The following is a 13,091-nucleotide window of genomic DNA, read 5'->3' as shown; positions in this document are numbered from 1 at the left end:
CAGAGTTGCATCATGCCTGACACAAAATACCTGTCCATGCTTCAATAGACTGAGCTGAGTTACACTGACACAGTAAAAGCAATGCTTAGCTAAACTTTGCCACTGTTGATTAGCTAGAATTGAAAATTGAACATATAGAGGCTCTTGTATTTATATGAACAAAAGAAGCTTAAACTAACACAGAATATGCTGTATTACACACAGTAACAACCTGGGCAATTTGATGTGTGCCAGGTTTGGGAACAGAACAAATAATGTGCAGAAGGACCTCAAATATTACTTTTACAAAAAGGTCGTATTAGCAGAGTATTTTAATGGATTAAAAATTAATAAACATAATAAAAACTTGAATTTATTCCTTAAAATTATTCCTTAAAATTCATTGAATTTATTTCTGAAAATCATACTGAATTCTGGGATGTTCTTACAGTGAAAGACAAGAAATGGAATATGGGAAATTTGTTGCCATGAAAGGTGCACAGACAAATTTTAAGAGAATGAATTTCCAGCAATTGCACCATTAATATCAACTTATTAGATAACAGAGGAACATGTTTAGCGTCCTCATCAAGCAAGGTTCCAAAAATAATATAAAGGTGTCTTCTTGTCAAGCTCTAGAAAAACGTCTAATCAGCAGATGCAAAAAGTGTTATGAGATTCTGGCAAGTTGTATGTGCAGAAGAGATTAAACTGGGGATATATTCCTTTATATTATTGGTGAAAGCATTTGCTTGGGCCTCTTCTTTTTTTTAACTCCACATCTATCCTGGGTCTTCAGAGGAAAAAGCAAACAAGCACTGTATTTTGAATATAAAACTTGTTTAATTAATTAAGTGTATATACATTTCGGTAGAGCATATATTTTCAAAAAATAATAAAAAGCAAATAAATAAAAACAGATGAACCAAGACAGAGTGATATCATTCAGCTTTCATAAACCTTGATGTTTTACATATTGTTTTCCATCTGGTGCCTTGTCAGAGCCAAACCAGAAGTGACACGGTGTTATGTACTGAGTTGAATAGGATCCAAACTGCAGCAGTCTGATTGGCCCTAGAACAATAGGATCCAAAAGGCAGCAGTCTGATTGGTCCTAGAACAATAGGATTCAGAATGCAGCAGTCTGATTGGTCCTAGAACAATGCAGCAGTATGATTGGTTGGCAGGATCCACCCAATCATGCTCCAGATAGAAGTGAATCCACAACCTGATTGGCTTACAGTAGAATTCTGGAATTAGCCAATCATGTGCAGCCCATTGTGTAAATAATGTATATAAAGCAGATACTTTGAGGGGACATGCATTCATTCCTCCTCACCACTATGAGCTGAATAAAGAGCATGAAATCACTTTGCGACTCTGAGTATATTTCACTGGCGACGAAGGTGGGATCCCGCTGAGCTGACTGCCACACACAGCACCGCAGCACCGCCACCTGCCGCACCGCTGCCTCGCACCGTGTATCCAGGCTTCAGCTCCGGGACACAAGGAACTCAGAATGGCAACCGACAGCAGCTTCTCGCCGTTCAACCCAGCATCTGGAGACTGGGAAGCGTACGCCTCCCGCTTCACCTTCCTCCTAGAAGCCAAAGGGGTCACCGAGGAAGAAGACGCCAAGAAGAGGGCAATATTCTTCAGCGTCTGCGGAGAGGAGACGTTTGAAATCGCCCGGGCTCTCCTTGCGCCTGAAGACGTTGCTACTGTTCCATACAAAACAATAATGGAACAGCTGAAGGGGCACTTTTCGCCACAGCCCTCAGTGGTGGCTCGTCGAAATGCCTTCTACGCAAAGCGGCAAGCCCCTGGGGAAACCATAACTGGGTTTGTGACCTCTCTCCGCCAAGCTGCCCGGTTCTGCAACTTCTCAGAGCTGGAGAACATGCTTCGTGACCGCCTCGTCGGTGGCCTGAAGGATGAGAAGCTGCAACGACGCCTCTACGCTAAGAAGGACCTAACGTTCCAGGTCGCTCTGGAGGAGGCCCTGGCAACGGAAGCTGCCGAGAGGTCGACGCAAGAGGCACGGCCGAGCCAGCCGTCCCAACAGAGGGTCCACCATGAAGACCTCACCGACGACTCAGGATCTGACAAGGAGGAGGTGCACCGAGTACAGCAGCGCACTCAAGCAGCCCACATACCACAGCTGCCTCGACGAGAAGGAGGGAACTGCGCAAGCTGCGGGGAAAGTCACGAGAGGAGGACCTGCCGTTTCCGCAACGCAGAGTGCAGGCAGTGCAGAAAATTGGGACACATCGCCCGGGTGTGTCGAGCTCGGCCCGCCCGACGCCAGGCATCAGATGACCAATCCAAGAGCCCCAGGTCCCGGGGCCCAACGCACCAAGGCAACTCGACGGAGCTCACGGACTTCCAGGTATACCAGTTGCCCCACCCCAACGTAGAGAAAATTTATGTAGAGGTACAGATAGAGGGGGCCCCATGCCGCATGGAGCTTGACACGGGTTCAACTCTATCCATAATCTCGGCAAGGACCTTAAGGAAACTGTGTCCTACTGGGGGTCCCAAACTCAGGCCGGCGCCATTCACCCTCCGGGACTTCCAGAAACGTAAGGTCCCCACAATGGGGGTGGGGACCTTCAGGGTGCAATACCGAGGGCGGACGCGGCAACTGGACTTGCTTGTGGTCAAGGGCCCCTACATTAGCTTACTGGGATTGGCATGGTTTGGACCACTGGGGCTAGCCGTCACCGGGGTGAACCACACAAGCTTACAAGTGGACGTGGACGCCATATGCAAGGAATTTCCGGGGGTTTTCGATGGGAAATTGGGACAGTATACGGGCCCCCCCATTGCTCTACAGCTTGACCCCGCAGTACGACCAGTCAGGCTCAAGGCCCGCCGGGTCCCGTTCGCTCTGAAACCCCGTATAGACGAGGAATTGGACCGACTCGTGGAGCAAGGAGTGCTGGAGCCGGTGCCTAATGCCCCCTGGGAAACCCCAATCGTCACACCCGTCAAGCCTAATGGTTCGGTCCGCATCTGCGCAGACTACAAATGTACCATAAACAAGGCCCTCACGGCCCATGCATACCCAGTGCCAGTGGTCAGCCATGTCCTTGCCACCCTGGCTGGGTCGAAAATTTTTGGCAAGCTGGACTTGGCCCAAGCATATCAACAGCTGCCAGTAGATGAGGCCACAGCAGAGGCACAGACGATTGTGACGCACAGAGGAGCGTTCAGGGTAAAGCGGCTGCAATTTGGTGTCAGCGTGGCACCAGGCATATTCCAGAATCTAATGGACTCTCTCCTTAAAGGGATTCCTGGTGTCACCCCCTTCTTCGATGATGTGTTGATTGCCGGGCCCACACCAGAGGAGTTTGAGGACCGCCTCCGCACCGTTCTGCACCGTTTCCAGACGGCGGGTCTCAAGGTGAAGCGGGAAAAATGTCTACTAGGAGTGCCTCAGGTGGACTTTCTGGGATTTATGGTGGACGCAGAAGGGGTCCACCCAACTGGGGACAAGGTGCGGGCCATTTGTGATGCCCCAGCGCCCAAGAACAAGACTGAACTTCAGGCCTTCTTGGGACTATTGAACTTTTACCATTCCTTCCTTCCCCACAAGGCGGCGGTAGCGGAGCCCCTACACAGACTCCTGGACAAGCGGGCCCCTTGGGTGTGGGGCCAGCGCCAGGAGGCCGCATTCCAGGCAGTCAAGGACTTGCTGGTCTCAAACTCGGTCTTGGCACACTTCGACGAGAGGCTGCCAGTGGTGCTAGCATGCGACGCCTCGCCCTATGGCATTGGCGCTGTCCTGGGACACCAACTCCCGGATGGAAGAGAGGTACCGGTGGCATACTTTTCCCAGACACTCAACGCAACCGAGCGGAACTACTCGCAAATCGACAAGGAGGGTCTGGCAATCGTGAAGGGAGTAAAAAAATTCCATGATTTCTTGTACGGGCGGCCCTTCACCGTGGTGACTGACCACAAGCCGTTGCTTGGCTTGTTTGCCCCCGAAAAGCAGACCCCCCAAGTGCTGTCTCCTCGCGTCCTCAGGTGGTCAATTTTCCTTGCCAGCTACCAGTATGCACTGATTCACCGCCCTGGGAAGGCGATGGGCCATGCAGATGCCCTCAGCAGGCTACCACTACCGGAAACAGGCCCTGACCCAGCACCTGCACAAGAAGTTATGAGCCTGGAGCTGCTTCCTGACCGCCCCATTCAGGCACAAGAAGTTGCACACCATTCCAAGAAAGATAGGGTCATCTCCCGGGTCCTGGACTGGGTGTGGAGGGGATGGCCCAGCAGCAGCCCCGGGCCAGAATTCGCCGGCTACACAACCCGCAAACATGAACTGTCGGCCCACAAGGGGTGCCTGTTATGGGGAAGCAGGGTCGTTGTTCCCCAGCCCCTCCGCAAAAGGGTCCTCACAGCCCTACACGAGACACATCCAGGGGTAGTAAGAATGAAGGCCCTTGCCAGGAGTTATGTGTGGTGGCCGGGGATCGACGGAGAGATAGAGGCCTGGGTCAAACACTGCCAGGCCTGCCAAGAATCCCGCCCAGATCCCCCAAGGGCCCCAGTCCAGTCCTGGGAGTCCGCCCGAGCACCATGGTCACGCCTGCATGTGGACTTCGCTGGCCCCTTTCAGGGGAAAACATTCTTCATCGTGGTGGACTCCTACACCAAATGGCTGGAAGTCGCACTGGTACCGTCCACTTCTACGTCCACAGCCATCCGAGTACTACGCAGGCTGTTTGCAACCCACGGGCTCCCTGACACTCTCGTCTCAGACAACGGGACTGCATTTACGTCAGGAGAATTCCAAACCTTCACAGCGCAGAACGCCATCCGCCACATCCGTTCGGCGCCATTCCACCCTGCCACCAATGGCCAAGCAGAACGCATGGTGCGGACCACCAAGGACACCCTTCGCCGCATGACGCAAGGGGATTGGGAGTACCGCCTTGCCACATTCCTTCTAGCACAGCACAGCACCCCCAGCTCAACGACTGGCCGGAGCCCCGCTGAACTACTAATGGGTCGGCGCCTTGCAATCAGATTGGACCGCCTTCACCCCGATAGAGCTCAGGATGAGGTAGTGGTGGGGGAAGGCAGGAACCCCCGGACCTTCGAGGCCCAGGACCCAGTGTACGCAAAGAATTTTGGGGCAGGCCCTGCATGGGTACCCGCCACAGTCACCAGGGTCACTGGCCCCGTGTCGTACGAGGTGCTAACAGATGGGGGGCAATGCTGGCGCCGCCACTGCGACCAGATACGGCGACGATTCCCGGGAGAAAACCAGGAGGAGGAGGACAGGTCAGGGAACAGTGGGGCAGGGAGGCCCATAGAGCAGCAGGGGCAAGCAGGAGAGGCAGAATCAGTAAATACAGAGGGGACCCGTGAGGCCGAAAGGACACCGGAACCAGAACCACGACTGAGCGAGCCGGTTGCGCCAGACCAAACAGCCCTATCACAGCCAGCATCCTTGGAACACGAGCCAGAACCTGAACCCCGGACCAGGGAACACCCCAGGCCGCAACGCACACGTCGGCCGCCGGCGTACCTCGAGGACTATGAATGCGACCTCCCGGGCAGGACTGGAACTTAGAGGGGAGGGGTGTTATGTACTGAGTTGAATAGGATCCAAACTGCAGCAGTCTGATTGGCCCTAGAACAATAGGATCCAAAAGGCAGCAGTCTGATTGGTCCTAGAACAATAGGATTCAGAATGCAGCAGTCTGATTGGTCCTAGAACAATGCAGCAGTATGATTGGTTGGCAGGATCCACCCAATCATGCTCCAGATAGAAGTGAATCCACAACCTGATTGGCTTACAGTAGAATTCTGGAATTAGCCAATCATGTGCAGCCCATTGTGTAAATAATGTATATAAAGCAGATACTTTGAGGGGACATGCATTCATTCCTCCTCACCACTATGAGCTGAATAAAGAGCATGAAATCACTTTGCGACTCTGAGTATATTTCAGACACCATTCATGCAGTTAACAACTATGCAATGAGTTGTTTAAAGGTAAATAGAAATTTGATGTGTGTCGGCCTGGACCACAGAGAGGTGAAAAGGAATAAAGCCCTACCCATGTCGCAGACCTACCAATTGATAAGTTATGTGAACACTGTCCTGTCAACTTTGGCCCTCAGATAAGAGGCAGGAAGGCGAAGAGCAGAAAACATGAACTACTGCTGCTTGCAATAATACCATTCTCATTTCAGTGCAACTTTCATATCCAGATGCAGTACACCTTTGATGACCAGATGGTGGCAACAAACATCAAGTGATGGCTGCTTCCATTATCCCCAACTTCTCTGAGCTTCTCTGAGGGTCAAGCTACATGTCATGCTTGATGTGTTGGGATCAAAACACACAGAGAAGGTACGATTATCCCTTCTTCCCAACTGCAACCTCCTAAAATTGCCTCCCCAAAGTGGTGATGAGTCTTTATAAAAAAGAAGAAAAGGAAGTAACCTTTGATGCCAATAAGAACTTCTCTTCTCTTTCTTCTCTTTTTACTTTTCTTTTCCTCTTCTCTTCTCTAGGCCTCCTGGTGTAATATTGTTTTTAAAGCTTTTTCATGTTTTACTGTTTGCCTATTGTTGAACGGCACCCTGATGTTTCATGAGATGGAATTATATAAATAAAACAGGGTGTGTGAAGGGGTGGTTTTCAGAAGGATCACAGCTGAGCAGCAAAGGGATAACCCTCCCCTCCCTGCACACTGCAATCCAGTAACAATGGGGGACATGGCTGTAACTAATCTAAGAAAGACAAAGAGACAGCTGCATGTGGTGCAGTAAGTGCATCACGCAGTTTGACCCTGAGGCACCTGGCAGGTCACTGATGGAAGCAGAAAACTGGACAACACTGACTACGTTTCCACCCCAGCTTTTATCTGAACTTCTCAGAGCCCTATGAGGCAGGAATGTCAAAAGAGAGTTTCATGCCCAAGACTACCTAGCAAGCATCACAACCAAGCAGGGAACTGAAGAAGGGTTTCCTATGCCCTATTGATTCACTTAGCCGCAGGGTGACCTCTCTAAAAAGTCAGTGACAGAAATACAAAGCCAGCTCATGTCCACTAGCCCACAATGGCAAACAGTTGGAGAATTTCACTTTCAACAGGTCTTCTACTGCAGTTCTAAAATATGAAGTTACTTACCCTTGGTCCAGCTCCCCCAATAGGTCCAGCAGGTCCTTCTTCTCCCTGAAATAAAAACAGGTTAGCCATTCTTCTCCATTCTTGAATGCTGTGTTTATTTTAAGCACATGGTGTACTATTCTCTTAAATACCCAAATGGGTCTGTGTGCAGTTAAACATGAAAGAGTTAAAAATAATAATTAATAGCCAGCAGTCAGAGATCTAGAAACAGAATGGATGGAAGCCTGTGGCCTTCCAATTGTTGTTGGACTACAACTCCCATCAGCCCCAGCCAGAGTGGCCAATTGTTAGGGTTGATGGAAGTTGTAGTCAAACAACATTTAGAAGGCAATAGGTTCTCCATCTCTATCTCACCCACCATCTAGAATTCACATACCAAGTATTTGATTGGCTGTATTCACTGGAATTCCCAAGGTAAAGAGATATTCATTAAACCCTATGTTGATGCTGCTTATACCTATGTTTCTGATGGTCACAATGTTAAGATATCTCCACGGTCTCCACAGCAAGTGAAATATCTTTTAACATTAATACCTCTTAAAACTAACCTTACAAAGAAAAAAAATGTATGCACTCAACAACTTCATTCAATTTATTTAGGCATCCAGATCATTCTTCTTCAGAATGTGAAACTTAATTCTTCAGTATATCAGCAAGCTGCCAGATTCAGCTCATTTAAACAGTGCATAGGAATCAAAAGAAATAAATAGCACAGCGATGTGTAACAATTTCTATTCAGCACCTGCCAAAACAGAAGGTCGATATCTTTGCAAACAAAAGCAACCACGTTAGTGAAAATGGAGTCCAATTTCAAGAAAAAAAATGGTGTGAAATTAAGGGAACAATGTAGCTTTCTTACCTCAACACCTTTGGGGCCTGGTGGTCCTGGAGGTCCTCTGTCACCTAGAAATCCCTAAGTAACACACACACACAAAATATTTAGATTAATGAATGAGCATGTTAGTCTAGACAACCTAGAAAGAGTGATGCCATAAAAGCTAATAAACTCTATTTTATTCTTTTAAGTGTTTCCTTAGGAAGCACACTTGTGACCATTTGAATTTCTTAGTAAAACTACAATATGTATACAATTATCTGCATATGCATTTCAGTTGCGCAGAACAAGGCAGCTTACAATGGGAAACTAACTGGTTATAGCGAGGGAAAGCTGATAAGCATTTCCTGCTGAAGGCACTGATCTGAATGAATCCATATTTTCCTATTTTAGGTGAGAAAGAAACTGGGGAAAGGAGTTTCGGACACAAACATAGCTCCATGGTAAGGGTCTCCAACAGTTTTGATGTAGCAATCAAATTGATAACTCCACAAGACTGCAGTATCAATTCACTAACAGCCTGGAATGAGAGGAGTACATTGCACAATTTATTTAAAGTTGGTCTTACTCAACCATAACTCAACCATAAAATATCCAGTTGTGTGTCTGATTTAAGAATCATAAAATAGCCTTTGCTATATATTCTGTATGCATTCAGTTATTAAAACGCTACTTAAATAATACACAAACAACCCACCCTCTATGGTTACCCACCACCGGAGAAACCCTGTTCCATGTTGTTTTCTGTAAGCAACTGCTCTGAGCATAAGTCATGATCAAAAGGAGACAAGTCCAGAGATGCAGAGATGCAAGAGGCAGCTACCTCTAGACCTGGATAATTACGCTGCATTTGTGCATTGCAAACTGCTGAACAATCCAGTAATACTTGCCAGAGACATGGAAGTACTGCTACAGAAGAAAGGTATAGGAATGAGGCAAGGCTGGAGCAGTTAATCATACAGAGACACAAGGAGAAACCTCTTTTGATGCATTAGAAGTAACTGAGTTAGATGCCTGATCTCAACAAATGTAGATATGTGGCACGTCTGCCAGCTGACAGGAAGCAGGAAAGCCCTGAGCACTGAATCATGCAAAAATGCAAATCTCCTCCTCCTCCAGAGAGTACTCCAGGGAGATGGGTACTTGCAGGTGCCTTACTTAATTAATGTTCTTCTTATAACATATCAGTTCTCTCAGAGTAGACCAGTGTGCCCCTGTGTACAATTTGGAAACTGCTGTTTTATATAATCCAGCATCGCAATATAGCATAGCCAATAATGTGACTTCTTAAGGGGAAATTGTTATATTGTTCCGGGATACTTCAGGATAGAAAACAAGGGTTGAGGAACAAGTTCAGCACTGTGAGGATGTCTGGATCTAGTGAAGCACTACTGCTTGTACAGTAAATGGCAACAGCTTTGCCATTTCATATTACACCATAATCAAGCTGTAGATGGAGGCCAGATGTTTAGCTTCGCCACTTTCACCACTGTTCTGCAGGGCTACCCTAATATTCAGGGATGTATTCAGAGGTAAGTCCCACCCTCACACATTTCTGATTGGGTTCAGGTGTTACAAAACTGCTCAAATAATTACACGCACAACCATAACTGTACTAAGTTACTACTCAGTAAGTGGTCAACTGCATTCACCACAGGGGAAGTCTACTTTAAAACCACTAACAGTAATTACTACAATCAGTTTTTCACGTGATTTTTCAGTATGGAAACTGGCTTACAACTTCCTTCATCAAGCTACATTTCCAAAAATTTCTTACGATAGGAAGACATGTGATTTCAAGAAGCGTTTATAAGGCTAGAACCGAATTCAACCAATCGTTAGCTCGCCACGTTGCTTGCTCCCTTGTGCAAAGTAGGTTGTGTGAGCCACCCCAAAAATCATGAATGTTCACTGAGAAACACAACGATGGCATGAGCGGTGCTGGCCCGTCTAGTTCTGTATTGTCTACCTTGATTGGCAGCGGCTCTCCAGAGTTTCAGACAGAGAACATCCCCATCCCTACATGGAGATGCCACAGATTGAACCAGTCCTTCTGCATGCAAAGCAGTTGTTCTGCCACTGAGACACAGTCCTTTTCTTCATAGGCAGGGCTATTATCTAGGAACAACAACCACTGTTATAACAGCTGTGAAAATTCTGATCCTAAATCTCTGCTGCCTTGCGCCTATACTCAATCATAAGCAAGGGTTCGGGAGTAAACCCTGAGGAAGAATCCATACTCACTCCCTTGCAGGAAATCTTCGTTCTCAAGAAAAGGCTAAGGAGTAAACCCTACACAAATCCCGAGTCGAGTCCCTAAGACAGTTGGATGGCTTCTCCTTCTGGCAACTCCTGCAGCCAATTTGGTGCAAAATGTATTGCTCTACTTTCCTTTGGACCACATCAGCTAGGCCCAGAGGGAGGGCTTATTGTCTGGGCAGCACAAGACCTCCAGACACACTGCCCAGGCTTGCGCCCCAGAGAGGTCTATACAGTGCTGCTAACGCAGCCAAAACAATGTGGGATGCAGCAGTCACAAGTTACCAGTCTCTGCAGCCCACAGTGCTGTGATTCTCCAGCAGTGTGAACTTCTCCCCCAGAGGTGCCCTCAACTGTCTGTTGAGACAGATGGGTGCTAGCATATACTTCTTTTTTTAATTGAACACATCTCCAGTTTCCAGCCTAGTGGAGTTTGGCTGCCCTGCCTCTGTTGCCACTTCATCCTTTCTCCTTGGAACCACTCTCAAGCCAACCCTCCACACTCCCTGGTCTTGGACTGTGTTTTATCCTGCTGACCCAGCTAAACCACCCATCTAGTGGATTACCAGTTTATTCCTCTTGGACCAAATGATCCTGCAAACATACATTAAACCCAGTCATGCAAGGTGTAGGTAAAAGGACAAACAGATCCTCAGGTCCTACATGACCCTTTGAGTTAATGAACCACATTGCCAATGAGATCTGCTAGACTGTGGTTTGTACAGTGCAGCCTCTGCTTCTACATTCAGCATAATTTTAAAATAATTTCTGAATGGCTTGAAGAGGGCCAGAAATGGCACATACCGGATCCAAAATTCTTGGAAAGGGCCAAAAAACACATTCAAACATTGACGTTGTACTGGGGAAATATAAATATTACTAAACGGCTGTTGGTTTTCTTTCCTGTATGCCTGTCAACGAACACGATATACTTTTCACAATTAATTAATTAATGTGATGCAGATGGGCAGCAACTTTCTTTGCTACTGCGGATCTTGAGACATGACTTATCCAGTTTGCAAAAAGTGTTTCCAGACACTATCAGGATAATTAACTGAAGTTTCCATTCCTTATAGGAGTTTCAACTAAAAAAAGAAAGTGAAGGTCTTTCAGAGATTTATCAAACATGCCAGGAAAGAATCTAGAGAGTCTACAAAGAGTCATATATACTTCACATTGCTATGTAACTTCCCCATTAGCTTTCTCTTACAGGATTAGTGAAGTTCTTAATATCATGTAAGCAGTCCAAACAAAACACCAGAAAGTAATGGAAAGAAGCTACCAGCTATTTCCATTCTACAGCATGCGTGGCAGTTAATTCTCAAATAAGTGCGCTGAAAGACATAAATGAATTAAAAAATTAAAGGCTCCCATGAGCCACGGATGAAAGGCCCTGCTCTGATTATCTGAATGTATACTTGATATAGGCTCGCTCCCTTCTAAATACAACTCTGCTAGAAGGTAGATACCACTGCATTGGGCATACTTGGATCATTCAATCATAAAATTGTGTAATCAATAAAATCTCCAGAGGGGGCTGCATGTTGCATTATTGGCCTGAGTTAGTGCTCTGGGCCTGCCCATTTTCAATCAGGAGGCATGTCCTAAACGGCCTCGGTCCAGTATACCTGAAGGAGTATCTCCACCCCTATTGTTCTGCCTGGACACTGAGGTCCAGCACTGAGGGCCTTCTGGCGGTTCCCTCTCTGTGAGAAGTCACGTTACAGGGAACCATGCAGAAAGCCTTCTAAGTAGTGGCACCCGCCCTGTGGAACGCCCTCCCACTAGATGTCAAAGAGAAAAACAACTACCAGACTTTTAGAAGACATCTGAAGGCAGCCCTGTTTAGGGAAGCTTTTAAAGTTTAATAGATTATTGTATTTTAATATTCTGTTGGAAGCCGCCCAGAGTGGCTGGGGAAACCCAGCCAGATGGGTGAGGTATAAATAATAAATTATTATTATTATATTATTATTATTATGTCCAGATCGCTGACATGTAGAAACCTGAGTGGCAGCCTCCTCTGAGGACAGGCGGTTCTTACTTTTACAATACACTTTTCGGGTGGAAAAGAAAGCATCTTTCCAGGTTTACATTGGAAATAAGACAGCCTTGCCTTTCAGCAGCTTGTGGAAAGCGCAGTGGCAATGCATGCAGTGGGCACAGCCATGGAGTTGCCCTCCCAACACTGCTTTATGGGACAGGAGTAGGATGGCAGCAAGGTCGGGGACATACAATTGAACCAGTAGGACTAACAATCTGGTACTGCTGTTGGCACAGCTACGTGGCCCCAAGCTCACCATGGCCTTGCCCATTCTGGTCCAGGTTGGCCACAGAGATGCCAACATCAGAAAGGGTGCTCTGGTGCTCTGCCCCATCACAAACTCTGCTTTTGGGTGTATGGTTAAATGGGACTGGATGCCCATAATGGCAAATGCTGTTTCCCACATCCCCACCAAGTGCACTTTTGTCAGAGTCAACAGGAGGGGCTTCAGAACCTGAGCCAAGTTATTGTGCAGGTTCATATGGGAATAGACAATTTGTAGACCATTAATCATATCAATATGAGCTGATTAACTGATTTATCAGTCTATTAAATTTGCATAAATCTTCAGACGGGGGAAAAACATTCTCTCTTTGTTCTGAGGGTTGCGGCATCCAAGGCCAAACTAGCTGTGATGAGCATGCAGCTAAAGTTGCACATACTTTGATCCTTAGACGACACATTGCCACTTTTAGTACACATAGGATGAAATGCCTCTTCGAAGATAGCATTTGCTACCTGCAGGTTTTTTTAAGTATAGTAATTAATATTAATTATCAAAAATCGCTTGAGATAAAATCTGCTTAAATCTGTTAATT

General features: G+C 47.0%; 1 protein-coding gene across 1 annotated transcript in view; it reads right to left on the bottom strand.

Annotated features, from left to right (window-relative positions):
• The window catches only part of COL24A1 (collagen type XXIV alpha 1 chain), a 168,085-nt gene that overhangs the window by 79,960 nt on the left and 75,034 nt on the right, over nt 1-13,091 (bottom strand). Inside the window, exons 21-22 of the mRNA XM_083620538.1 lie at nt 7,995-8,048; nt 7,136-7,180 (exon numbers count right to left, since the gene is read on the bottom strand). Coding sequence (XP_083476664.1) covers nt 7,136-7,180; nt 7,995-8,048 — 99 coding nt within the window. The remainder of the gene's footprint in view (nt 1-7,135; nt 7,181-7,994; nt 8,049-13,091) is intronic.

The sequence above is a fragment of the Podarcis filfolensis genome, assembly GCF_964270895.1.
Source record: "Podarcis filfolensis genome assembly, chromosome: 6".
NCBI classification, from domain to species: Eukaryota; Metazoa; Chordata; class Lepidosauria; order Squamata; family Lacertidae; genus Podarcis; species Podarcis filfolensis.
This window is presented reverse-complemented; position numbering and strand designations above follow the sequence as displayed.